Source organism: Heloderma suspectum, chromosome 1 (genome assembly GCF_057233095.1).
Source record: "Heloderma suspectum isolate Gila_16-S chromosome 1, 16-S_ref, whole genome shotgun sequence".
In the NCBI taxonomy this organism is placed as follows: Eukaryota; Metazoa; Chordata; class Lepidosauria; order Squamata; family Helodermatidae; genus Heloderma; species Heloderma suspectum.
In genome coordinates this window covers 378,865,067-378,884,958 of record NC_139458.1, presented here as the reverse complement: position 1 = coordinate 378,884,958, position 19,892 = coordinate 378,865,067, and the positions used below count along the sequence as shown (strand labels likewise).

The following is a 19,892-nucleotide window of genomic DNA, read 5'->3' as shown; positions in this document are numbered from 1 at the left end:
TTTAAGAATTGGATGAAAACTTGACCCACGCTACCAAAACAAGGATTTTAAAAATATCACGTATCTGAAGGATGGCACATTTGGGCTTGCTGACTGAGAAGTATATGGTTGTAAGGGGAAATGAGGAGCAGTAAAGAAGCGAACCAGAAATATTCATGCAAATAAAAAATGCAGGTGAAAACAAAAGCAAACTACACTAATGGAATTTATTGGTTGACCTGATTAAACAGTCCTGGCACAAGCATGGGTAGTGGAAGATGGGCCTGCTGAGATCGTAAGAATTTAGAAGAAATTTCCAGCAGGTCCAAACCAGCACATTATCACCTGCCATCATTCTATACCAACATTTTCAGGGTCATTGTCCTGGGGTTGCAGGCAGATACTCTTACCGCATAATCCTGTTCATGTCTGCACAGGAGTAAGTGTAAAATGTTCTTGTTTTTATTGCTTGAAATTGTTGTACACTGCCTTGATGGCTTTTTAGCAGATAAGGTGGTATAAAAAATTAAATATTTATTTATTACATTTTTATACTGAGCATGTGCAGAATGTTTTTCTTTCACTACTGGGCACTTAGATTCTCCCCCTACCAATTTTATTCCACTCCATGCAACCATCCCTCCTCATCCTACCACCCTCCAGCAACTCTTCATAAATACAGATGTCTTGTTTCATGCAACTCCTCTCTACCTCCTCCTTCTTATGCACAAGCTCTCATTGTATCTTCCTCCCCATAACTTCATTTGTGCCAAGACTTCACCAAGATTCAGCCAATGAGTCTGTTTTCAAAACTAGGGCTAAGTTTTGGAGAAACTCTGAGCATGTACTAAGTGCCTTTCCCTCACCAATGAAGCTAGAGTTCATGCAAAAAAACCCACCCAAACCCACAAATGACAAACATGCATAGGACTGAGCTGAAAGGGTAGTCAATTCATTAGACAGAATTGGGTAGGCACTGTGTTAAGCTTGCAGTACCATGCTCACAACTCAGGACTTATTTTGGAGTAAACATGCAGAACATCAAGGTGCAAACCTCCCTGCAAAAATAACTTGTGCTGGAATCCTATGCACACTTTCCTGACGGTAAGCCTCATTAAACATAATGGGACTTCTCAGTAGGCATACACAGGATTGCATAAATTAGCAATATTTATCTCCCCTCCACTTAAAAAACAAACCAAAAACTCCTATTTTTTAATTAAAGCTTTCTGTTCATAGGAACATAGGAAGCTGCCTTATAAGTCAGACCCTGGGCCCATCTAGTGCAGAACTGTTGATACTGACTGGCAGCAATGGCTCTCCAAAGTTTCAGGCAGGATTCTTTCATAGCCCTACCTGGAGATGCTGGGGATTGAACATGGAACCTTATGCATGCCTAGCATGTGCTCTACCACTGAAGTATAGCCCTTCCTATCGCTGGATAATGGCAACTGACAAATGAAACAGCCCCAGATTTGTTTCTCTGTGACCATGTGAACCCACTCTTCTCAAAGACTTGAGTGAGGAGGAGGAGAAAAACCAACCCCCTTGTCTGTTTGTATGAAGTCAAATATAGTTCAAAACTTCTCTTGCCCGCTGAAGAGAAGTTTCTGTAAGAATTCCCCAAGATATGCTCTGGGTGGAATAAAGAAGAGAAAGAAAGAAAGAAAGAAAGAAAGAAAGAAAGGGAGGGAGGGAGGGAGGGAGGGAGGGAGGGAGGGAGGGAGGGAGGGAGGGGAGAAGAAGAATGGTGATTTTAAATGTGCATGGGGTTGGGGGGTAGAGAGAATTCCCTAAGCCAAGTGGCTCCTTTCAGAGAGGTTGTACTTCAGAGGAATTTAGGAGGCTGTGCAGGGTTTGTAAGGATTGCACGTATTTAAATGAACTTTATGAGGTGAGGTGGCTGAGGATTTTTCTAGCTTTTTTAAAATTGTAGAACCTATGTATTTAAAAGGCCCAGCAGTTTCTTGATCATGATGCCACATAGTCCTAACCTTCCCTTTGGGATTATTTGAGTCCTATAGCTATTTAGGGGAAATTAAAGTGGAGGGGGAGAAAGAAGTTTGTGGAGGCTGATTAGATCCTTTGTTGTACTGAAGCTACTAAACTTCTGCAGAATCCACAGGTTCCAGTTTGGGGCAGTAAAATCAGATGCTGTGTGAAATACCAGTATTTCACATAGAGCTCTTTCTTCCCTTCCTACTCCCTCTTCAAAATTTCATTGCAGGCAAGCTCCCAACAGTGGGCATGTAAGAGCAGAAAAGTAGGGGGAGAGAGGTTTTTTGCCCCTAAAAAAAAACCTACACCAGAGATTAGGGATAGTGACCTCCTAATGGAGGTCGCAAAAAATATAACTCTTTGCTTTGACACATTTTCTTGAAAATAGCAAATTTTACTTGTGACTAGCACAAAAACCACTGGACCTAACTGCCTGGAATTTGGCATATTCAATCACCTCCATGGGGGCTACCAAGCCTCCAAATTTCATGTATCTATCATACACACTAAAAAATTATGGCCATTTCTGTTTTCCAATGCAAGTTATGGGAAAATGTAAAAAAAATGGCAATTAGGGCAGCTTAAAAGATCCGGGGCACAGCTCCAAAAACATCTGGGGCCCGTGCCCAGGCGGGCCCTTTCCTAACGATGCCCCTGCTCACACGCCCACTCCTAAATCTCAAATGTCAGACGGCACATGCTTCTCAGTACGTTTTGAAAACAGTTTTTAAAAAGGTATTTAAAGCTACAAAAAGTTTAATGTTATCTGGCTTATGTCAATATAAAGGGACAAGCAAGGGCACCGGAGACAGCTGGGAATAATCCTGGCAAGTGTCAGCAGTCAGTAACTATACTCAGTACTAATTTTTTTTTTATCAAGGTGGGAATAAAAATGAGCACAATGGGGGAAGATTGGCCTAGGCAAAGCAGTAGGTAGGGCATGCTGTATGTGGTATTTGTGGAAAGCCTCTTGCTTGTCCCTGCAGCTCTTAACGGCTTGCTTGCTCCTCAAGAAAGAATGAATGAAAGGTGAGTAGGGTCAGGCCCCCAGTATCTGGAAGAAGGTGAGGGACTGGTTAAAACAATGGGGGATCTAGGGAATTCAGTAACCCCTGTCGTTTATATGGAGAGGCGCATACAGGTCAGGACCATGGGGCACAGGTCTGGGGCCCTGAAGTCTGGAGGGCCCCCAAACCCCAGAAGTCCTGAACTCCCTCTCCTTTGAGGAACACAGCTAATGAGGGCACAGGAGTGACATAAAGAGAGACTGCCCTCTTGTTACTCCTGTGTCCTCATTGGCCATGGCACCCCAAAGGCAGTGTCTGATAGGTTTTGATAGCTGCTACTCAAAATGTAAGGAAAAATATCCTTACTTTTAAAATGGCAGGTGAGGAGGAGGAGGAGCTGCTGCTGCTGCTACCGCCATATTTTTTTTTAAAAGAGGGAGGAAAGGAAGGAAGGAGGACTGGGTGGCAGCAGGGCTGGCTGCAGTTTGGAAAGCAACTTGCCTTGTCCCCTGGCTGAGGACCTAAGCAAATGCTGCTGATTCAGAGCAGGAGTGGTGTGATTTTTCCATTATGAGCGTACATCTAACAGAAGCAGTGGGCAATTCTAGATATGTCATGACTGTGCTGACTTCTCATTGGACAGAGGTTCACTTTCTAATTCAATTAAGTTCAAAGCAGATTTCATCTGACTGAGTGTCTTAGGCTGTCTCTACACCTCCAGTTTATTGCACATTCATGATTGGCCACTCACCGAATTGTGCGGGTCCATTACATGATGTCGTCACCGTCCAGTCATTATCCCATCATTTCCACCCACCTATCCCGTGTTTTCCTCAAACAGAAAAAAATGTGGAATTTTTCCAAATATGCGCAAATGGAGCTCCATTACCTCCCTGTGCATTTCTCCCCTAGCGTGAATGAAGCGCTGTGTGTTGGCGGCTGTGGGCGGTTGTTTTGGGTTGTTGGGGGCGCCGTCATGATGGCGAAGGCAGTGACGACAGGCTGTGGGCGTGTAACCTTTCCCTGCTGACACCACTTTGGGCCCTTGCCATTTTCAGCCTGCAGTGTTCTGAACAAGGCAGCAGATCAGCAGAACGGCAGAGCGGCGTGCTGGCCTTCTGCCCTACTGGGACGCCCCCCTGGGGTGCATTCCCAGCAAGTAAACAGCTGAGTAAATGGCAGAGATTGTCAAAAACACTGGGGGGGGGGCAGGGAGATCAGTGGGGGAGTGTCTGCATGTCAGTTCCCATCCACCAATAACGTGCAAGGGGAGGGAAAGGGGCAGGGACCAGGGAGAAGCTGTCGCTTGCTACACCCCAAGCGTGTGTAATTTTTTTTGCAGAAAGGTGGCGATGCCTCTGAGCGGCATCACCACCCCAGTGAGAAGGAAAAAAATGAAAAATAACATGATGGGGACAGCCATCTAAACAGAATGACTCAGTCCTGAAATGATACTGGATGGGGAAAGAGCTGACATTGATGGGGAATTCTCTGCCTGTGTGACGGAGCCCTGACATACTGCTATTTTTTCCTTATTTGCTTCTGTTTTTATTGTTGCTCTCTTGGTGCCTTTACTGCAGAGTTGGTACTAATATTCTCTTTATTTTATATTTGTAGTGTGGACTGCCTTGGGAGTTTGGGCAGAAAAGCTGTACATTAATTTAATCAATCAACATGAACCCACATTTCTGTGAATGAAGTAGGGATTTACTGCAGACCCCCTCCCTCCCCTCCCCAAACCAGCAACATTCACAACAAAAATCAAACCTCATAAAAATTTGGCACAGCACTATATCAAAATGGTCTTTAAGTAAGCTCTAATTTCTCTTAGGATCTTTGAAACACTAATATGTAATTCAAGTCTGTATAACTGGGGCTGACCTTTGTAACTCTGTGCAATGGCTCCATAAGACGAATCTTCAGAGGGTATGAACCCTTTCCCTTCAGGGCACAGTTCAGTAAACTCAGCTAGCAGGAAGAGAAACCAAGAATCCAATCAGAAATGTATTCATGCATCACAATGTGAAACAGATGGCAACTTTTCCATAATAATTGGCATATCTTAAAATAGCACTCCCTTTTTCTAACAGCTAATTTCTCATTTTATATATAATTAATTTCTAACATCACACATCTTTAGAAAAATCAGACAAAGAGATTCAGCTATGCACCCTCATTTTTCTTACAGACTGTAACGATAGCTCATAAGAATGAATGCACAGGTTTCCCATACAGTTATGGAAAGGTTCTTGAAAAAAGGTGGACACAGCAATTCGATTTTCCACAGCCATGATGGCATGCCATAAACTTGCATCCAAATGTTTAAGGCACAACTGCCTTACTTTGGAGTAGTCCTGTTAAAGTAAACGGGGTGTGTATATGCATAACTTCACACCGGTTTGCCATCCCAACTCTAACCAACCTAAATTCCAGTTGGATGGCAGGATTCAGAACACAGAGGGCATGACATAAATTGTGTGGGAGATAAGATACCAAATGTCAAATAAAACAATTTTACACTTTTAAGCACTGTGATTTCCTCTCTGGCCACCTATTTGCTGTCAAGCCTAATTCAGCATTCACTGATTCAAAGGTAATGCTAAGGTAACCATTAGAACAAGGAACGACCTTTTTCAAAAATACAGAATAGAAAGAAACTTGATTTGAACTGGCAGTTTTCCATAGTGTGATGAAACTCAGCTGGTAATGGGGGAAAAGCCAAAAGAAGTGACCAGATACCTGTTCACACACCATCTTTTTTTGCCCATGCAGACAGATTCAATGATCCCCAGCCAGACATTCACAAAAACCAGCCTTCCCCCATCTGATGTCCTCCAGATGTTCTGAACTGTGGTTTACACCATCTCTGACTGTTGGCCATGCTGGCTAGAACCAATGGGGATTGTAGTCCAAAAATCTGAAGGGTACCACATTGAGGAAGGTTGATATAGACAAATGTAATGTGTAAACTGGGTGAGCATTGAATCTAGTTTGCACAATTCCCATAATTTCATCAACTGAAAAAGTGGTGACATGTTCAAGAGAACTGCTGATGTGATCACATTACATTTTTCCAGCTGTATGTCTAAGGAAAATAAGGACTCTTTCTATTACTTTTTTTTTGGTAGCAGTAAACTGCCCTGGCAATTTAGTTTTAATTGAGGGGCAATATAGAAATCTTTTAAATAAATAATAAACAGACTGTGTGAATGAAAAAAATGTGTGAATTGGCACTTTTATTACTGATATGGACATCTCATGTTTATATTCGTTCAACTGATGTTGGACAAACCACAAGTAGCACATGAGAAATTAGAATCATATAGTTTTCACACTCATACACTGAGCAGCCATATAAGACGGCTTCAAATATCCAGACTCTCTTTTTGGAAGTCATATTATATATATATATATATATATATATATATAGAGAGAGAGAGAGAGAGAGAGAGAGAGAATAGCAGTCAAGGCAGCTTACAAAACAAACTTAAGCTCCATTGAACTCAATGGCTCTTCTAAATAAACAAGCATAGAGTTGAGCTGTTAGTTACAAAAGACTACGTTCTGCTGTCCTGTCTCAAATTTATCCTTTTCAGGCTTCAGTTGACACTGGCTCTATTAAGTTATTTAGTATTACATGCGGAATGAATGTTTCCTGTTTCATTTCTGTGTTGTAGAGATAATTTATCTGGATCTTAATCATCAGGATCTTTCAATACTCTATACAGGCTTGAAATCCCTTGAATACTCATTTTTTTGGTAGAAAGGTGGGGTATAAATCAAATCAAATCAATAAATGTCAAGTTCAATGGGGCTTTTGCACAGGATTCAAACTTAAGGACTGAAATCCTATAATTTACTTGGGAGTAAGTCCCGTTGAACGAAGTAGGACTTACTTCCAAGTAAATGTGCATAAAATAGTGCTTTCAGACTGATCAAAAGTCACTGATCCACGTTACGATGCCATTAGCAACAGCTACCAGTGAATAGAGAATGGTCACTTACTGCTTCCAAGCACAGGACATGGGAATATTTCACAGTTATCGCCCCAGCCAGCACCCAAAGTACAGCAGCATTCTTGTTTCGTAACATTGGATGTTAGTACATTGTCACAAAAATTTGCATCGTTTAGATTGTAGTAACATTCCTTCTTTTCATCTGCTGATTCTTTGATATCGTCAGGTGAATCTAAGAACAAACAATGAAAGATACAACATTGCATATAAAAATAACATGTTCAGAAATAGACTGGATGTGTTTATTAAGGTAATTTCACAGGGGGTTAAAGATGTGTGTACACATATATTCTACTTTTTACATTACAGAATCTGCCATCAGAGTAGGGGTCTTTCACAGAAAGGGTTGTAAACTATATATGTGGCATGGCATTAAGACATGTCTAGAATAAGGATTGATCTATGCAAGAGAGGTATCAGTTGGAAGTTTACTGATTTAATAATTTGTCTCAATGTGCCCAAAATATTCCACCACTGTGAAGGATAAAATAGTTAAATTTATCCACATAATTTATATTTCATGCAGTTGTTATCAGACATTTATATTGGTCTTTTCTCTCTTCAGAAGAATTGATGCTTTTGTCATAGGACACAAACAAACTGACATACTGAGCTCTTCAAATTTAGCACACATACACCCTCATTTCTCTTTGATATTTTGCCAAAGTCAATAAGTGTGATGTGGGGAAACACCCAGCTGAGTGCTATTTTATCTGTGTTAGTCTAGTCTGTGGTCTCTCCTCATCAGATAATTCCAGTTTTCCATAATATGCTGAATTTCATAACGTGCAGTGGCTTTGTGGTGTTACTCACTGTCCAATAAGAACTAAATGAAGACTATCATATGTCATAGGAATACAGTTGAACTAAATTGGTTCTCCCAAGGTGAGAGGAGGCTCAGTACCTCAGCCACCAAAGCATACATTTTCATTGGACACAGGCCAGACGTTGAGATGAACCAGAGCCAGAATCTTGAAGTGCAGCCCCTCCACCCTGAAACCACAGGAGCTTTGACACCATTTTCTAAAGAACGGAGTGCCAGAGAATGGTCCAGGAGGAAGGAGAAACAAACTCCTTGATGCAAAAGCAACGAAGAGTCTAGTGGCATCTAACACATTTATTGTGGCGTAAGTTCACAGGTCAACTCCCTCTTCATCAGATTCATGAAATGATCACCTAAATGGGCAGGTAGGTATACCATGAGTATAGAGAGAGTCTTCTTTAAAACTAAGTGGCATCAAAATATCGTGCGTGAATTAATACAGAATCCAAGCAGTGTTGGTGCAACTGTTGTTTTTGCTGCAATGGACTAACAAGGCTACCCCTCTGGAATGTGAAACATGTTGCGACCATTTAATCCTATTTTATAGTTTTTGTTTTAGCTTCTCCTCCCATTATGTGTCCAGAACTGTTAAAAAAGCTGTTTACACAGCTGTGACTGAGAGTTAGTCAGGCGGGCGTAGTGAATGTTTGGAAAGTGAGCGAGACACAAAACTTTTCTTTAAAAAAAGAAAAAGAATAGACAGCTCTGGGTTTATGTATTCATGACTCTGCTTTCATATTATTAACCTCTTAGCAGATGGGTTTGGAAGTGGATAGCTTCATGCTGCAAACTATGCTGGAGAAAAAGACATTCGAAAGATGCACCTGTAAGGCTCCTTTTGCGCAGATGAATACTACGGGATGGTCTGTACCTTACTTACGAATTTGAGAACAGGATCTATTATTAGTATTGGGAGAAGGGTCATAACCCTGAAGGCCCAAAATATGACTGACTGCAGCACATGACCTGATAACGGAGGCATCAGGTGGGAAGACGCATATCTCTTAGTAACAGTAGGAAGCTAAAGACTTTCATTAATCTTCACAGTAGATGGCAGTCACAAAGCTGTAAGCCACTTTGACCATTTTGGTAAGCCAAGATTTGAAGCAAACTTATTACTACCAATACTACATCAGCTCAAGATACCTTCTTTAGAGTAGTAGGATGTGTTGCAGAGATTTCAGCTGGATTCAAACCTAAATCTCAGTGTCTGAACATGGGGTTACCATTCTCTGCAAGCAGGTCAGGACAGGCAAGGAGCACACTTTCCAGATACTGGGATGTCTGTGTTGTCAGTTCTGGCTGCTGCAGTGGAAGCAGAGGAATTACAATGCTCTGGGTGTATCGAGCTGCAAGAAAATGCCTTCTTAAGGTAGGCTGAGGCTTTGTAATCTGGAGGCCTTAGTGCCTTGATGTGAATTTCACTGTCACTGTGTGCATGTGCCACTGAAGAATTTAGACTTCCTTAATAGCTTTCAGAATGGTTGGGTTCACACAACATAACAAGCCAGAATATTGGTTTAGAATGGTACAGTGTGGGTTGACGTTGAACCTTGGGTTATTGTTGAATCTTGGATTGTTGTGTTGCATGAATCCAGCCACGCTAACAAACCATGAACAACCCACAAAGAGAACCCATGGTTTGTTGTTGGGATGTGAACTGTGGGTTGTTCGTGGTTAATAAACCATGTTTTGTTATCATGGCTGGCTTTGCACAACAAAACAACCCACGATTCAACAACGACCCACAGTTCAACGACAACCCACACTCAACCCATACTCTGACTTGTTGTGTTGTGTGAACCAGGTCACTATCTTAATTCTTTGACGTGAGTAGTGTGGTGCATGCTCTTAGTTGGTTCTAAGTGACAAGCGCTACAGAAGTGTTGGATGATATAACTTCTGGACAATAGCTAAGGAATGTCTTGTGAAAGGTGGTGACTAGACTCTATGACATAACCTGCCTGAACAGCTGGGTCCTCTTTTCACTGAGGGATTGTGCCTACCACTGAGGAAACTCTTGATCTGCCCTACAGCAGGTGGGATGTGCCATTAGCAAGTTATAAACTCAAGACAAGGCTCTTCCATGACCAATACCTACAGGCGAGTAGTGCTGTTGGCTGTGTAGTTTGCCTAGTGCCCATGCTGGAAGTGCAGGCCCTCAAAAATCATATTTCTTGCATTTGTATTTTGGGGGCCATATCAGAAGGGCCAGTCACTACTACATGGGTTGTCAGAAGACAATCTTCCATTTTATTCAGACATACAAGCCCGCTAGGAAGAGCCTAAAAAGGCACTACAGTTCTTTATGCCAGATAAAATAATGGTTAAATTATAATCACAACAATTACAATATCTTAGTTTAAAAGTAAGGGCAGTATCCAATACTGCCTTTATGCTAGTGGGACCTACCACTGCTGCAATGGAAAGCTAGCGGTTCCTGAATCAACTGGAAATGACCCAAAATTCCCATTTCTGGAACAGGTCAGGTAAGCAGTGCTCGCAGAAGAGAGCTCTGCTGACCCGTTGCTGATCCAGAAAGAAGTGTTCTGGCTCATTTCCGGGGTTTCTTTAGGAAGCACTAGCTTCCTGTTGTGCTAGTGTTTGGTCTTGCAGGCACAATAGAACAAGTGGAGACACAGCAACAGTATTGGATACTGTCTTAAGTGTCAGGGAATGGTTTCTTCTTCTGGGATGGAAGAAAAAGAATTCACCACTGATTAATCTTGCCACTGATTAATTTTTTACGTTTTTAAAGCTAGATTTCCTATTGGTCTTAAATTTGTCCTGAAAATTTTGAGCCAAATGGTCAGACTGTAAGAAAATAACTGTAGGACACAGTAAATATCTGATGATTTCTTGCCAAGTAAAACCTAAATACAAGAAAATGCCTTGGTCTCCTGTGTGGTGTAAAGAAAATGGTGAACATATGGCATTCTACAAAGTCTTTAACTACATCTTAAAATCTGCTGAATTAAAACCATGTTTCAACTGTGCATCAGATATCTCTTGGCACAAGAGACAATACCTTTCAATTTATTTAAGCCATGGTGACTTATTTAAATTGCAGCACGTGCCAGGCACATGTGGGATGTGATTTCCATAATCACTGCCTAGGTGTAGCTTGTTGTGTCATCCCAACCTGGACAACATGGCTTGTTGGAGAGGGAAATAACTCTCCAATAACCCTACAACAGCCCATGGGTCACTGGAAAGTTTTTCCCCCTCCAACAAGCTCTGCTGCCTGGTTCAGATGACAGGACAAGCTGAGCCCAGGAAACTGTGCCCAGCACACGCTGCAATTTAAATAAGCCACAGTGGCTTATTTTGATCATGCGAATCCGCCATTAAACGAAACAATTGTGACCTATGTAAAATTAAGACTTCTGTGACATATTTTTAATTTGTACAGTGGCCAATGCTGGAAAGAGGCTACGGTACGTGGAAGAAATGGATGTGATAAAAAAAGGTAACTGGTAGACAGAAGTGGAAGCTGTGAAATTTGGAGAAAGATGAAGTAGCTGAGAAGATAGGGAAGCTGTGACATGTGGCATGAGCTCTTCATGCCTATATGATCACCTGTGTTCCATTGCAAGAAACATGCTAACATTCTTTTGGCAAACCCCAGAAACATGGTGATAGACCCATTCACAATAAACCAACAGTGAACTCATGTCAGTATTTAGTGTATTTGACCAGACAACTGTTGATATAAAGATTCTATTTGCTGTGGTTAATATACCCTTTTATTGCTAATTCACATGTACAAATAAGCAAGTTATTCCTTGATGCTAGTCAATGAGAGATGAGCATGCATGCATGAACGAGACTTGATGCACCATTCAATGGAATCTGTGTAAAGAAGTACTTATAAATAAATAAAAAACTCTTGGAAGGTGCTCCAACATAGTGGAAGTCTCTCCGCTTGGAAACTTTTCTAATCAACCAAGAAGCTCCAGGTCTTCCTAACTGAGGTAATTTTCAGAGTCTGATGTTAATCTTGGGTTCAGGGAAACTTCGGTAGATTACTATATCTTATTTGGATTCTGTGGGCTTTTATTTTTACCTAATCTTTGCCTTTTATTTTTACCTGATATTTTTACCTAAAAATGTTTATTTTTGTGTATCATTTTTAAATATGTTGTACCCTTAAGGACTTCAGAAATGGGCTTATGAAATACTTATGAAATATGTATAAAAATAAGTAGCTATAACATGAGTGAATTAGGGAGCAATCCTATGGCTGCTAGACAGTGTTTGAGGGGCCGTAGGATATTTCAGATTCCCAGCTCCAAGGTCAGAGACAGTGTTCTGACCTCAGAGCAGGGAATTGGAGCTCTGACCCCCCTCCTTGCTGGCACGGAAAGAACTGCATCCGCTGCTTCTCTTGGGAACACAACCTCGCAGAGAGCTAAAAGGGGGCATTTGAGGCCAGGACACAAGCTTTCCTGAGGCCTCTCCAGCGTCCTTCCCTCCTGCTCCAAAATGCTGTCACTACATGGGCAAAACAGCCTGCCTAGCGAAAATGCAGGGCGGGAGGGCAGGGCCGCCACTCCTCCTATGCTGCATAGGATGCTCATAAGCCTCCACATTTGGGGACTTACAAGCACTGATGGCACAATCCATAGTACTGCACCCTTAGAGAGCAATGGGCCCTAGACAGAGTTTGGGGCGCCACAGGATGCTGCGGATCTCCTCCACAGCATCCACTTTTTGTATTTTAAATGGAGGAACGGACGCAAAATCGCCTCTGGCTTCCTCATGCCTTGCCTGGTTCTTGCTAGCAGGGTGTAGGATAGGTGGACGGCTCCAAACGTAGAGCCCACTGTCTATCAGAAGCACAACCCATAGGATTGTGCTATTAATCTATTAACTTCTGGACTGCAAAAAACAGACACGAAATTCTATTAAATTAACATCTGAAAATAACAAGCAAACATTATTCCAAATGTCAAGAGACATTTTGTTGTTGTTGTTATTGTTATTGTTGCTGTTGTTATTATTATTATTATTACTATTAGTAGTAGTAGTAGTAGTAGTATTTTTTAAAAACAACCTGTGATAGGACAACTTAAAAATATGCTGAAATAATCTCAATTTCCCCATTGATTACAGGTTCAATGCCTTCCTATCAGTTACATCAGACCGAGCATTTCTGTTGTCCAATATCTACATTCAATGCCAATGGAACATTACCTGGTGAGGAACGGAAGCGGCACTGTCCAGTCATTGGGTCGTACTCCTGGTTTTCATCAGAACACAGACACAGGAAGGAACCTTCCACATTTTCACAAAGGGCTTCTCCACATACTCCACTCAGCATTTCACATTCATTAACATCTGGAAAATGAAGGACTGATTCATATGTCTTCTTTCATTAACAAGGGTTTATAGTTCCTGCCATTTATGTGCAAGTACTGTCAGCTGGAAAAATGAGAATATTTATTTTCACCCTCTACATTGCCACCCTCCACGTTGCCACCCTCCACGTTGCCAAGACTCCCAAAGATGGCTCACAACAAAATAAAATAGTATCAAACATGAAATAAAACAATATATGAAGTTGACACAGTAGAAAAAGTAAAACAACAGATACGAGCAATAAAACAAATAAAAGTGCAACTCATTGGCTAAAACCAACTTAGATGCTGTAATCCTGGGCAAATAAACAGGTCTTCTTCACCTGATGCCCAAAGAGTTCAAATTTAGTGCCAAATAAGGATGCCGGAGAAATCCGCAACAGAAGGAAATGAGCTCAGATTTTCATGAATCCAACCCACAGATTCTGCAGCGGATTGGCTTTTCCCCTGTCAGGCAGATTCTGCAGACTTGCAGACCATTTTTCTAACTTTCCTGAATTTCCTGTAAATTCTGTCATAGCAAAATACACAAAATAAAAAATCTGGCCAAAAAAATTCACATTTCCCCTGTAGGCTAAAGTGTGAAAATTCACATTTGGGGGGAATCTGTGCATTTGCGCAACTGCAAATTTGCAGGCCAAAAAATCCGATTCCAGCAATGGGCGGATGACGGAATGAAAGGTGCCTGACAATCCAGGAAACACAGGGGGAATGGATTTTACATGATCCATACACCCCTAGTGCCAAACTAGGTATTATATTAAACGGATATGTTGGCCTTGAGGAGAATTTTATTTTTACTGTAAAGAGCAACTGTGGGAGAAATGGAGGGGCTGATCATGCCAGAGTCCCGACAAAAGTGTGTCAACAGCTGCTTCCCCCTTGACACAAATAGCAGCTTCAGCGGAGGGGTGATTATTCTTGGGAGGACGGCAATGAGGCTCCCTCTTGCTGCTCTCCTGATCGGGTTGCCCTGTGGCAGCTGCTTACAAATTAGAAACAAAACATGCACGGCCAAAATACGGATCAAATGTAACATGTGGTTTGGCCTTGAGCCTCCTTAGGAATCACATTCTATGTACAGGGCATCACCACTGAAAAATTGTATTGTTCCTACTAGGACACTGCCAGTAGCAGGACAGGAAAGAAGAGTTAATATGCAGCACAAGGATCATCCTTCACTCTCCCACAATGGTATTTCTTAATATTAATTATTTACATGCAATGCATTATTTGCCCAGAGTACTCATTGCCATGGGGCATTTTGAAGAACACTTAAGGAAACACAGTTTAAAGAAAACTGGATGGTAGGTACACCGCTGAGTTTTTGATATAATGTCCATATGGTACAACTCAGTCCCTGTGGGCATTTCTACATGAGGCTTTCAACCCGCTACTTTACTGAGGCTTCTGCTTCTGGATTCTTTGTGGGATTAAGATAGGCTCCTTTACACGTTTTCGTTCTCTACCTTTCCATTACACAACCACTAGGTGGTGCTGTGGTATAGCGGGATTGTGCAAATGCATGAGGATTCATGCTGCCATTCAGGGATATACCAGACTTTCCTTATTAGGAAAAAAACACTAAAATGGTTGCAAAGCACAGGAGAGGTCCTGGAGGATGACGATGTCATGTAAAGCACCCACAAATTACCATGCCTGAGGGGAAAAAAGCACACAATAAAGGCAACATGTAGAAAGGCTCTGTGTGGACTGCAAAACAATTGATAAAATAAAAACCATGGGGTGAAGTATGTTTTTATTTTATTTAAAATGTTTGCATACACCCTTCATTAACAAATTTCAGGGTGGTATAAAAGCTAGTTAAAAGAACAATTGAAATCCACAATAAAGCAAGATATTTTTCTGCTGCTGCTCAAACAACTGATATGAAGAATTGATTCTTGTCACTTTAACAATTTGGGTACCCCACCAAATGGGAGATTTTATTCAACAGGCATTACTGCATGTTTTTGCTTTGTTGGAATTAACAGAATAGACACTGGCTGCATTTGCAGGTAACGCTAAGCCATGTTAATCATGATTTGTCACTTTAGTAATGAACTGCCTTGCAGAGAAGCAAACAAACCCCAGCTTGTTTTCTCTATTTCTGTTTTACTTCTCTCCCGCCCATTTTGCCAGCCTTCAGAGAGGTTTCATTTTCAGGCTGCTCTAGTAGGGTGCCTCTGTTTCAGGGCACACAGCAGCGCTAACAAGCCAAGAGTAAGCCATGGTTCTGGATTCAGATATCACAACAAGCTATGATTTAAACAAGCCAGATGTTGTAAGCCAACAACAAACCATGGCTACTATTTGTGGATTGCAGCTGGTTAACAAGCCAGATTTCAACAAACCACACCGTGACTTAGCATTATGTGTGAACCAGGCCATAATTTAAGTTTCCTGGGGGGGACAACTGCATTTACATCTGTTTAAATATCAAAGGGGTTTCTCCATGACAACAGAAGGAGATGGAAGGAGAAGCCAATTGTGGCTTACCAGAATTTTTCAAGGAGCCAGCTTTGCTCCACGCAGGGATCCATGAGCAAGTGTATCGCACCAGTAAAAGTCGCTTCACAAAACATATTTCCGGGTAGGGTGGGGTGGGGAGTGAATGTCATTTGTCGGGCAGGGCTGCTCAACTAATAAGAGAGGTTCCACCACTCGAGGCCCTCCCGCCTTTCTCCTTTGATAAACTAGCATACCACAGGTATGCTACCACAGTATAGCATACCACAGGTAAATGAAGGGGTTGGGGCACACAGCAACTATACCAAGGAGAACCTGACTTAAGGAAAATAATAGGACTTTAAGCAGTCTCAGGAAATCTGCTTTTCCCTCTGATAAGCTCCGGGGTGGCTGCTGGATGGCATGACATCATATATCCTGAACGATATATCCCGAATGAAGACTCACCCCAAGGAACTCCATACATTTGTTTTTCTGTGAGGGGATAAAGGATTTCAAATTGAGAAGTGAAGAATCCTCACAAAACTGCAAGATCTTCTGATGGCAAGCAATGATTGGTAAACTGATTTAAGCTTCCAGTGTAGTGACTGAGAAATATGTGGCTTGGCCATGTGTCTAACAAGATTCTAAAAGAAAAATAAACCATGACAGGTGGAAGAGAAATGGCAGGACATGTGCAACAATAGAAGCACTTGTCAAATATTTGTCTGAACAACCACTGTTATAGCTATGGGAAACTATGGTAAAATGTGTAAACTTCTATTAATCTTGCTTGAAATCCAGCATCTGCTCTTACTATATTAACGTTCTCTTGTTTTTCTTTATGCTTTATGTCTGAATTTTGGCTTGCCGCTGCATAAATAATATATTCTTACACAAAGTAATTCACTATGCTAAAATATAAAAGGCAAAATCAAGAAAAACAGTGACAGCTTATACAGTGCCAAACATGGCTCACTGGAATGACTCACTTCAGCGTGTGGTCACAGTCCCACCACTAAATCAAATGGCTGAGATTCAGGAATGCATGCCTATTCAGTACAGCAAAATACATGTGGGACGGCTTCAGCAGGTGATAAGGTATAACGTAGGGTTTGATGGATTTCTCTTCCAATACTTTCATGCTAGGAAAGCATTACAGCAAATGTATTCTGCCACTCGAACTTCTCCCTTCTTTTGTTGGGTGACTATAATGTTTCTATCTGCTTCCTCAGTTTTCTTGGTACTTGTCACATTCTCTTGGCCCCCTCCTTCCTCATGCACACACACAAGAAGAGAGGCTTCAGTCTCACGCCTTTAATTCACTATCAACAGGTTAATTATAGATGCAAATCTTCGAAGACTCGCAGGCTACCAAGCAATACAGCTGCTTCATTTACGAAAAACAACAGGGGATCCAAATGGGAGCTACGATGTTGCCAGCAGTTTGAAACAAGAACCTGCTGGCTAGAATAACTTAGAGAGGGAGGCCCCTCCCTTCCAGTGATGCTCCCCTACATTGACCCTCACGCATCGCTAACCGGGATGACCGTCTGAGCTCCGCCTCTAACTTTTCCCGCTTCGCTCTGTGCCTCAGTCTAGCATCCCTCAGGTCACACCCTGCACTCTCCTCCTCCTCCTGAGTTCTCATGGAGGAGGGGAAGAGGGGCTTCAGGCCCAGCCATCTCTGTGTTAGCATCCTGAGAAGGACGCCTATCCATATCTGAACTCGCTCAGGAAGATGCCTCCCCCAGCAGATGCCTCCCCCTGAACTGCTAACTATCTCCATACACTCAGAATCAATCCTAACATCGTTCTTGCAAATAAGACCATGAGCTTGCTGTCATGATACATAACTGTCTACTTGTGTGAGGCGCACAGAAATGTCTGACAATTTCTCATCTCACCCTCACTCATCCCAGACCTTCTTGCAGTTCCTTATGCTTCTATGCTCAATAAGGCCATGTGCTTAACAGAACAATGAACTGAAAGGAGAGGATGGTACACTGTCGCTAGATTTGGCATAAAAGTTACACCAAGGAAGGAGTTTTTCTTTTAAACCCAGGGAAATGTCCTGCTGTTTTACCTAGAAATTGTTAGCTAACTCTGTGTGTGCGTGTCTGCGCTTCTCCATATGTATCAGATTTTCTGCTATAGCTGACAACCACTTCTAATAATGGCCTCTCCCCACTGAATGGGATGGAAAACATTTTGCCCATAGGGGCCTTTAACAGTGAGCAAAGTCTGGATTTTCAGGAAGTTGCAACACAAGGCATTATTTCTGAGATAACTTGCGTTGATAATCTACATGTTTTTTAGGACTATTCATCGATGGAAATCACTCCAGGATATCGTACATTGTATACGTGCAAAATGTTATTTTGGAACACTGGAGGATGCCAGTCTGGTGACTTCATCTTCATTAAGTTCACTAAGTTCAGCACTTCTCCAGTTGTGATTTTGGATCAGTATCTTTTGAAAATAAGGGCTCTTCCAAATGTTGTTCCTAGCAGTGATGGTAATGCCATGCCAGGACATATATCAAATAAGAGAGGCATCCTGTTCTGAGCATTTAGAGTAGTGCTGGGCTGAAATATTAAGCCTGCACTTTTTCATGGATTTCAGGGGATGGATGGGACAAACAGGGAAGCTGAAAAAGCACATTACCTTTGTGGTCGGAGGGTGAAATCTAATCATTTTGGGAGTGGGGGCTTACCATTATGATAGGACGTGGCAGTTACTTTCCTTTAAAAAAAATCACGACACTGGGCATGATGTAGTGCCTGAGGGGGATGTTGCCACGCATGTCACAGGGGTCCCCTGCCACCACTCCAAGAGGTGACAAAACTTTTGTAAAGCTGGAAGGAATCCTGTCCCACCTCTTGCATAATGGCAAGCTACCAAATATTAGATCCCCCCATCCCCACAATGAAAGCGGCTGAAAATAGCCCCATGAAACTGGTAGTAGGGCTAAGTATTTAGAAATAATGGCCATGTTCAGACGCACACTACGGAAGGGTGGTTAGGCTAACCATGGTAGCTACCACTAACCACTGCAAGTGCTACTGCCACAAGTACAGGTAACCATGTTCTGCAATGTGGTTAGACTAACCATTCTCTAACCAACCTCCATCCCGCAGTCCTCTGGATGGGCATCCCGCAGTCCTCTGGATGGGCAGTGGCCTTTGCGCTACCAGCCATTTTGGTGCTGTCAGCCACTTTGGTGCTCAGCGGCTACTCCTTCTTTGGCCTCTCTTGCCACCGAGCTCTATAGCAGCTGTCAGTTAATCATGGAGGCTGTTCAGACATCACACTAAGCCATGGTAGAGTCCACTAACTATCTTGCAGCAAGTGGTTAGTGAACATGGTTAGTCCATGGTTAATAAACCACAATGGTTGGGACAGATAACTGTTCAGACACCATGCTTAGCCAACATAGTTAGCTCAAAACTCCTAACCATCATGGCTTAGCATGATGTCTGAACAGGGCCCATTTGGCACAACAGTAATTTTGCCACTCATCCTGAAAGTCCTTCTGGACTAGTAGCAATCTAGTAGCAAATTTGGCACAAGAATCCTGAAAATCTAGGCTTTAGGTGAACACTAACCTAAAAGACCCTCTCCCTAAGCTATATATACTTCCTATTAAAAATCCAGATCCTGTGCCAAGAAAGCTAGACTCTGCAATCTAAATGATTTCTACAAAATTTCATATATTTCCTTGTTTTTTATAATTTTTTCTGATTATCATGGAAGAAAGAGCACTATGCAGGGTACTAAAGCCAACCTGCCTAAACACTGGAAGTCACTGTTCAGTCACTCTCTGGCTTTCAATTTCTTCCTTCCTTCCTTCCTTCCTTCCATTCATTCATTCATTCATTCATTTCTATACTGCCCAATAGCTGAAGCTCTCTGGGCAGTTCACAAAAATTAAAACCAAAAAGCGCATAGTAAAACAATATAAAATATAAAAACATTAAAATATAAAAACATTAAAACCACAGGATAACAATACAACCAGAATAAAACCAGAATAAAACCTAGAGGCAATGCAGAGATTTAAAATACAGATTGAAAACAACAAAGCTAAACATCTAGAAAGCTAAAATGTTAAAACGCCTGGGAAAATAAAAAGGTCTTCACCTGGCGCTGGAAGGAAAACAATGTAGGTGCCAGGCGAACCTCACTAGGGAGCTCATTCCACAGCTGGGGTGCCACAGCAGAAAAGGCCCTCCTCGTTTCAATTTTACTAGGCATTGCC

General features: G+C 42.0%; 1 protein-coding gene across 15 annotated transcripts in view; it reads right to left on the bottom strand.

Annotated features, from left to right (window-relative positions):
* LTBP1 (latent transforming growth factor beta binding protein 1) overlaps positions 1-19,892 on the bottom strand; it is a 269,829-nt gene that overhangs the window by 37,815 nt on the left and 212,122 nt on the right. For all 15 annotated transcript variants that reach the window (XM_084828394.1, XM_084828401.1, XM_084828396.1 and 12 more), the window contains 3 exons: positions 13,020-13,163; positions 6,990-7,172; positions 4,866-4,952 (listed from right to left, as the gene is read on the bottom strand). In XM_084828394.1, coding sequence (XP_084684520.1) covers positions 4,866-4,952; positions 6,990-7,172; positions 13,020-13,163 — 414 coding nt within the window. The remainder of the gene's footprint in view (positions 1-4,865; positions 4,953-6,989; positions 7,173-13,019; positions 13,164-19,892) is intronic.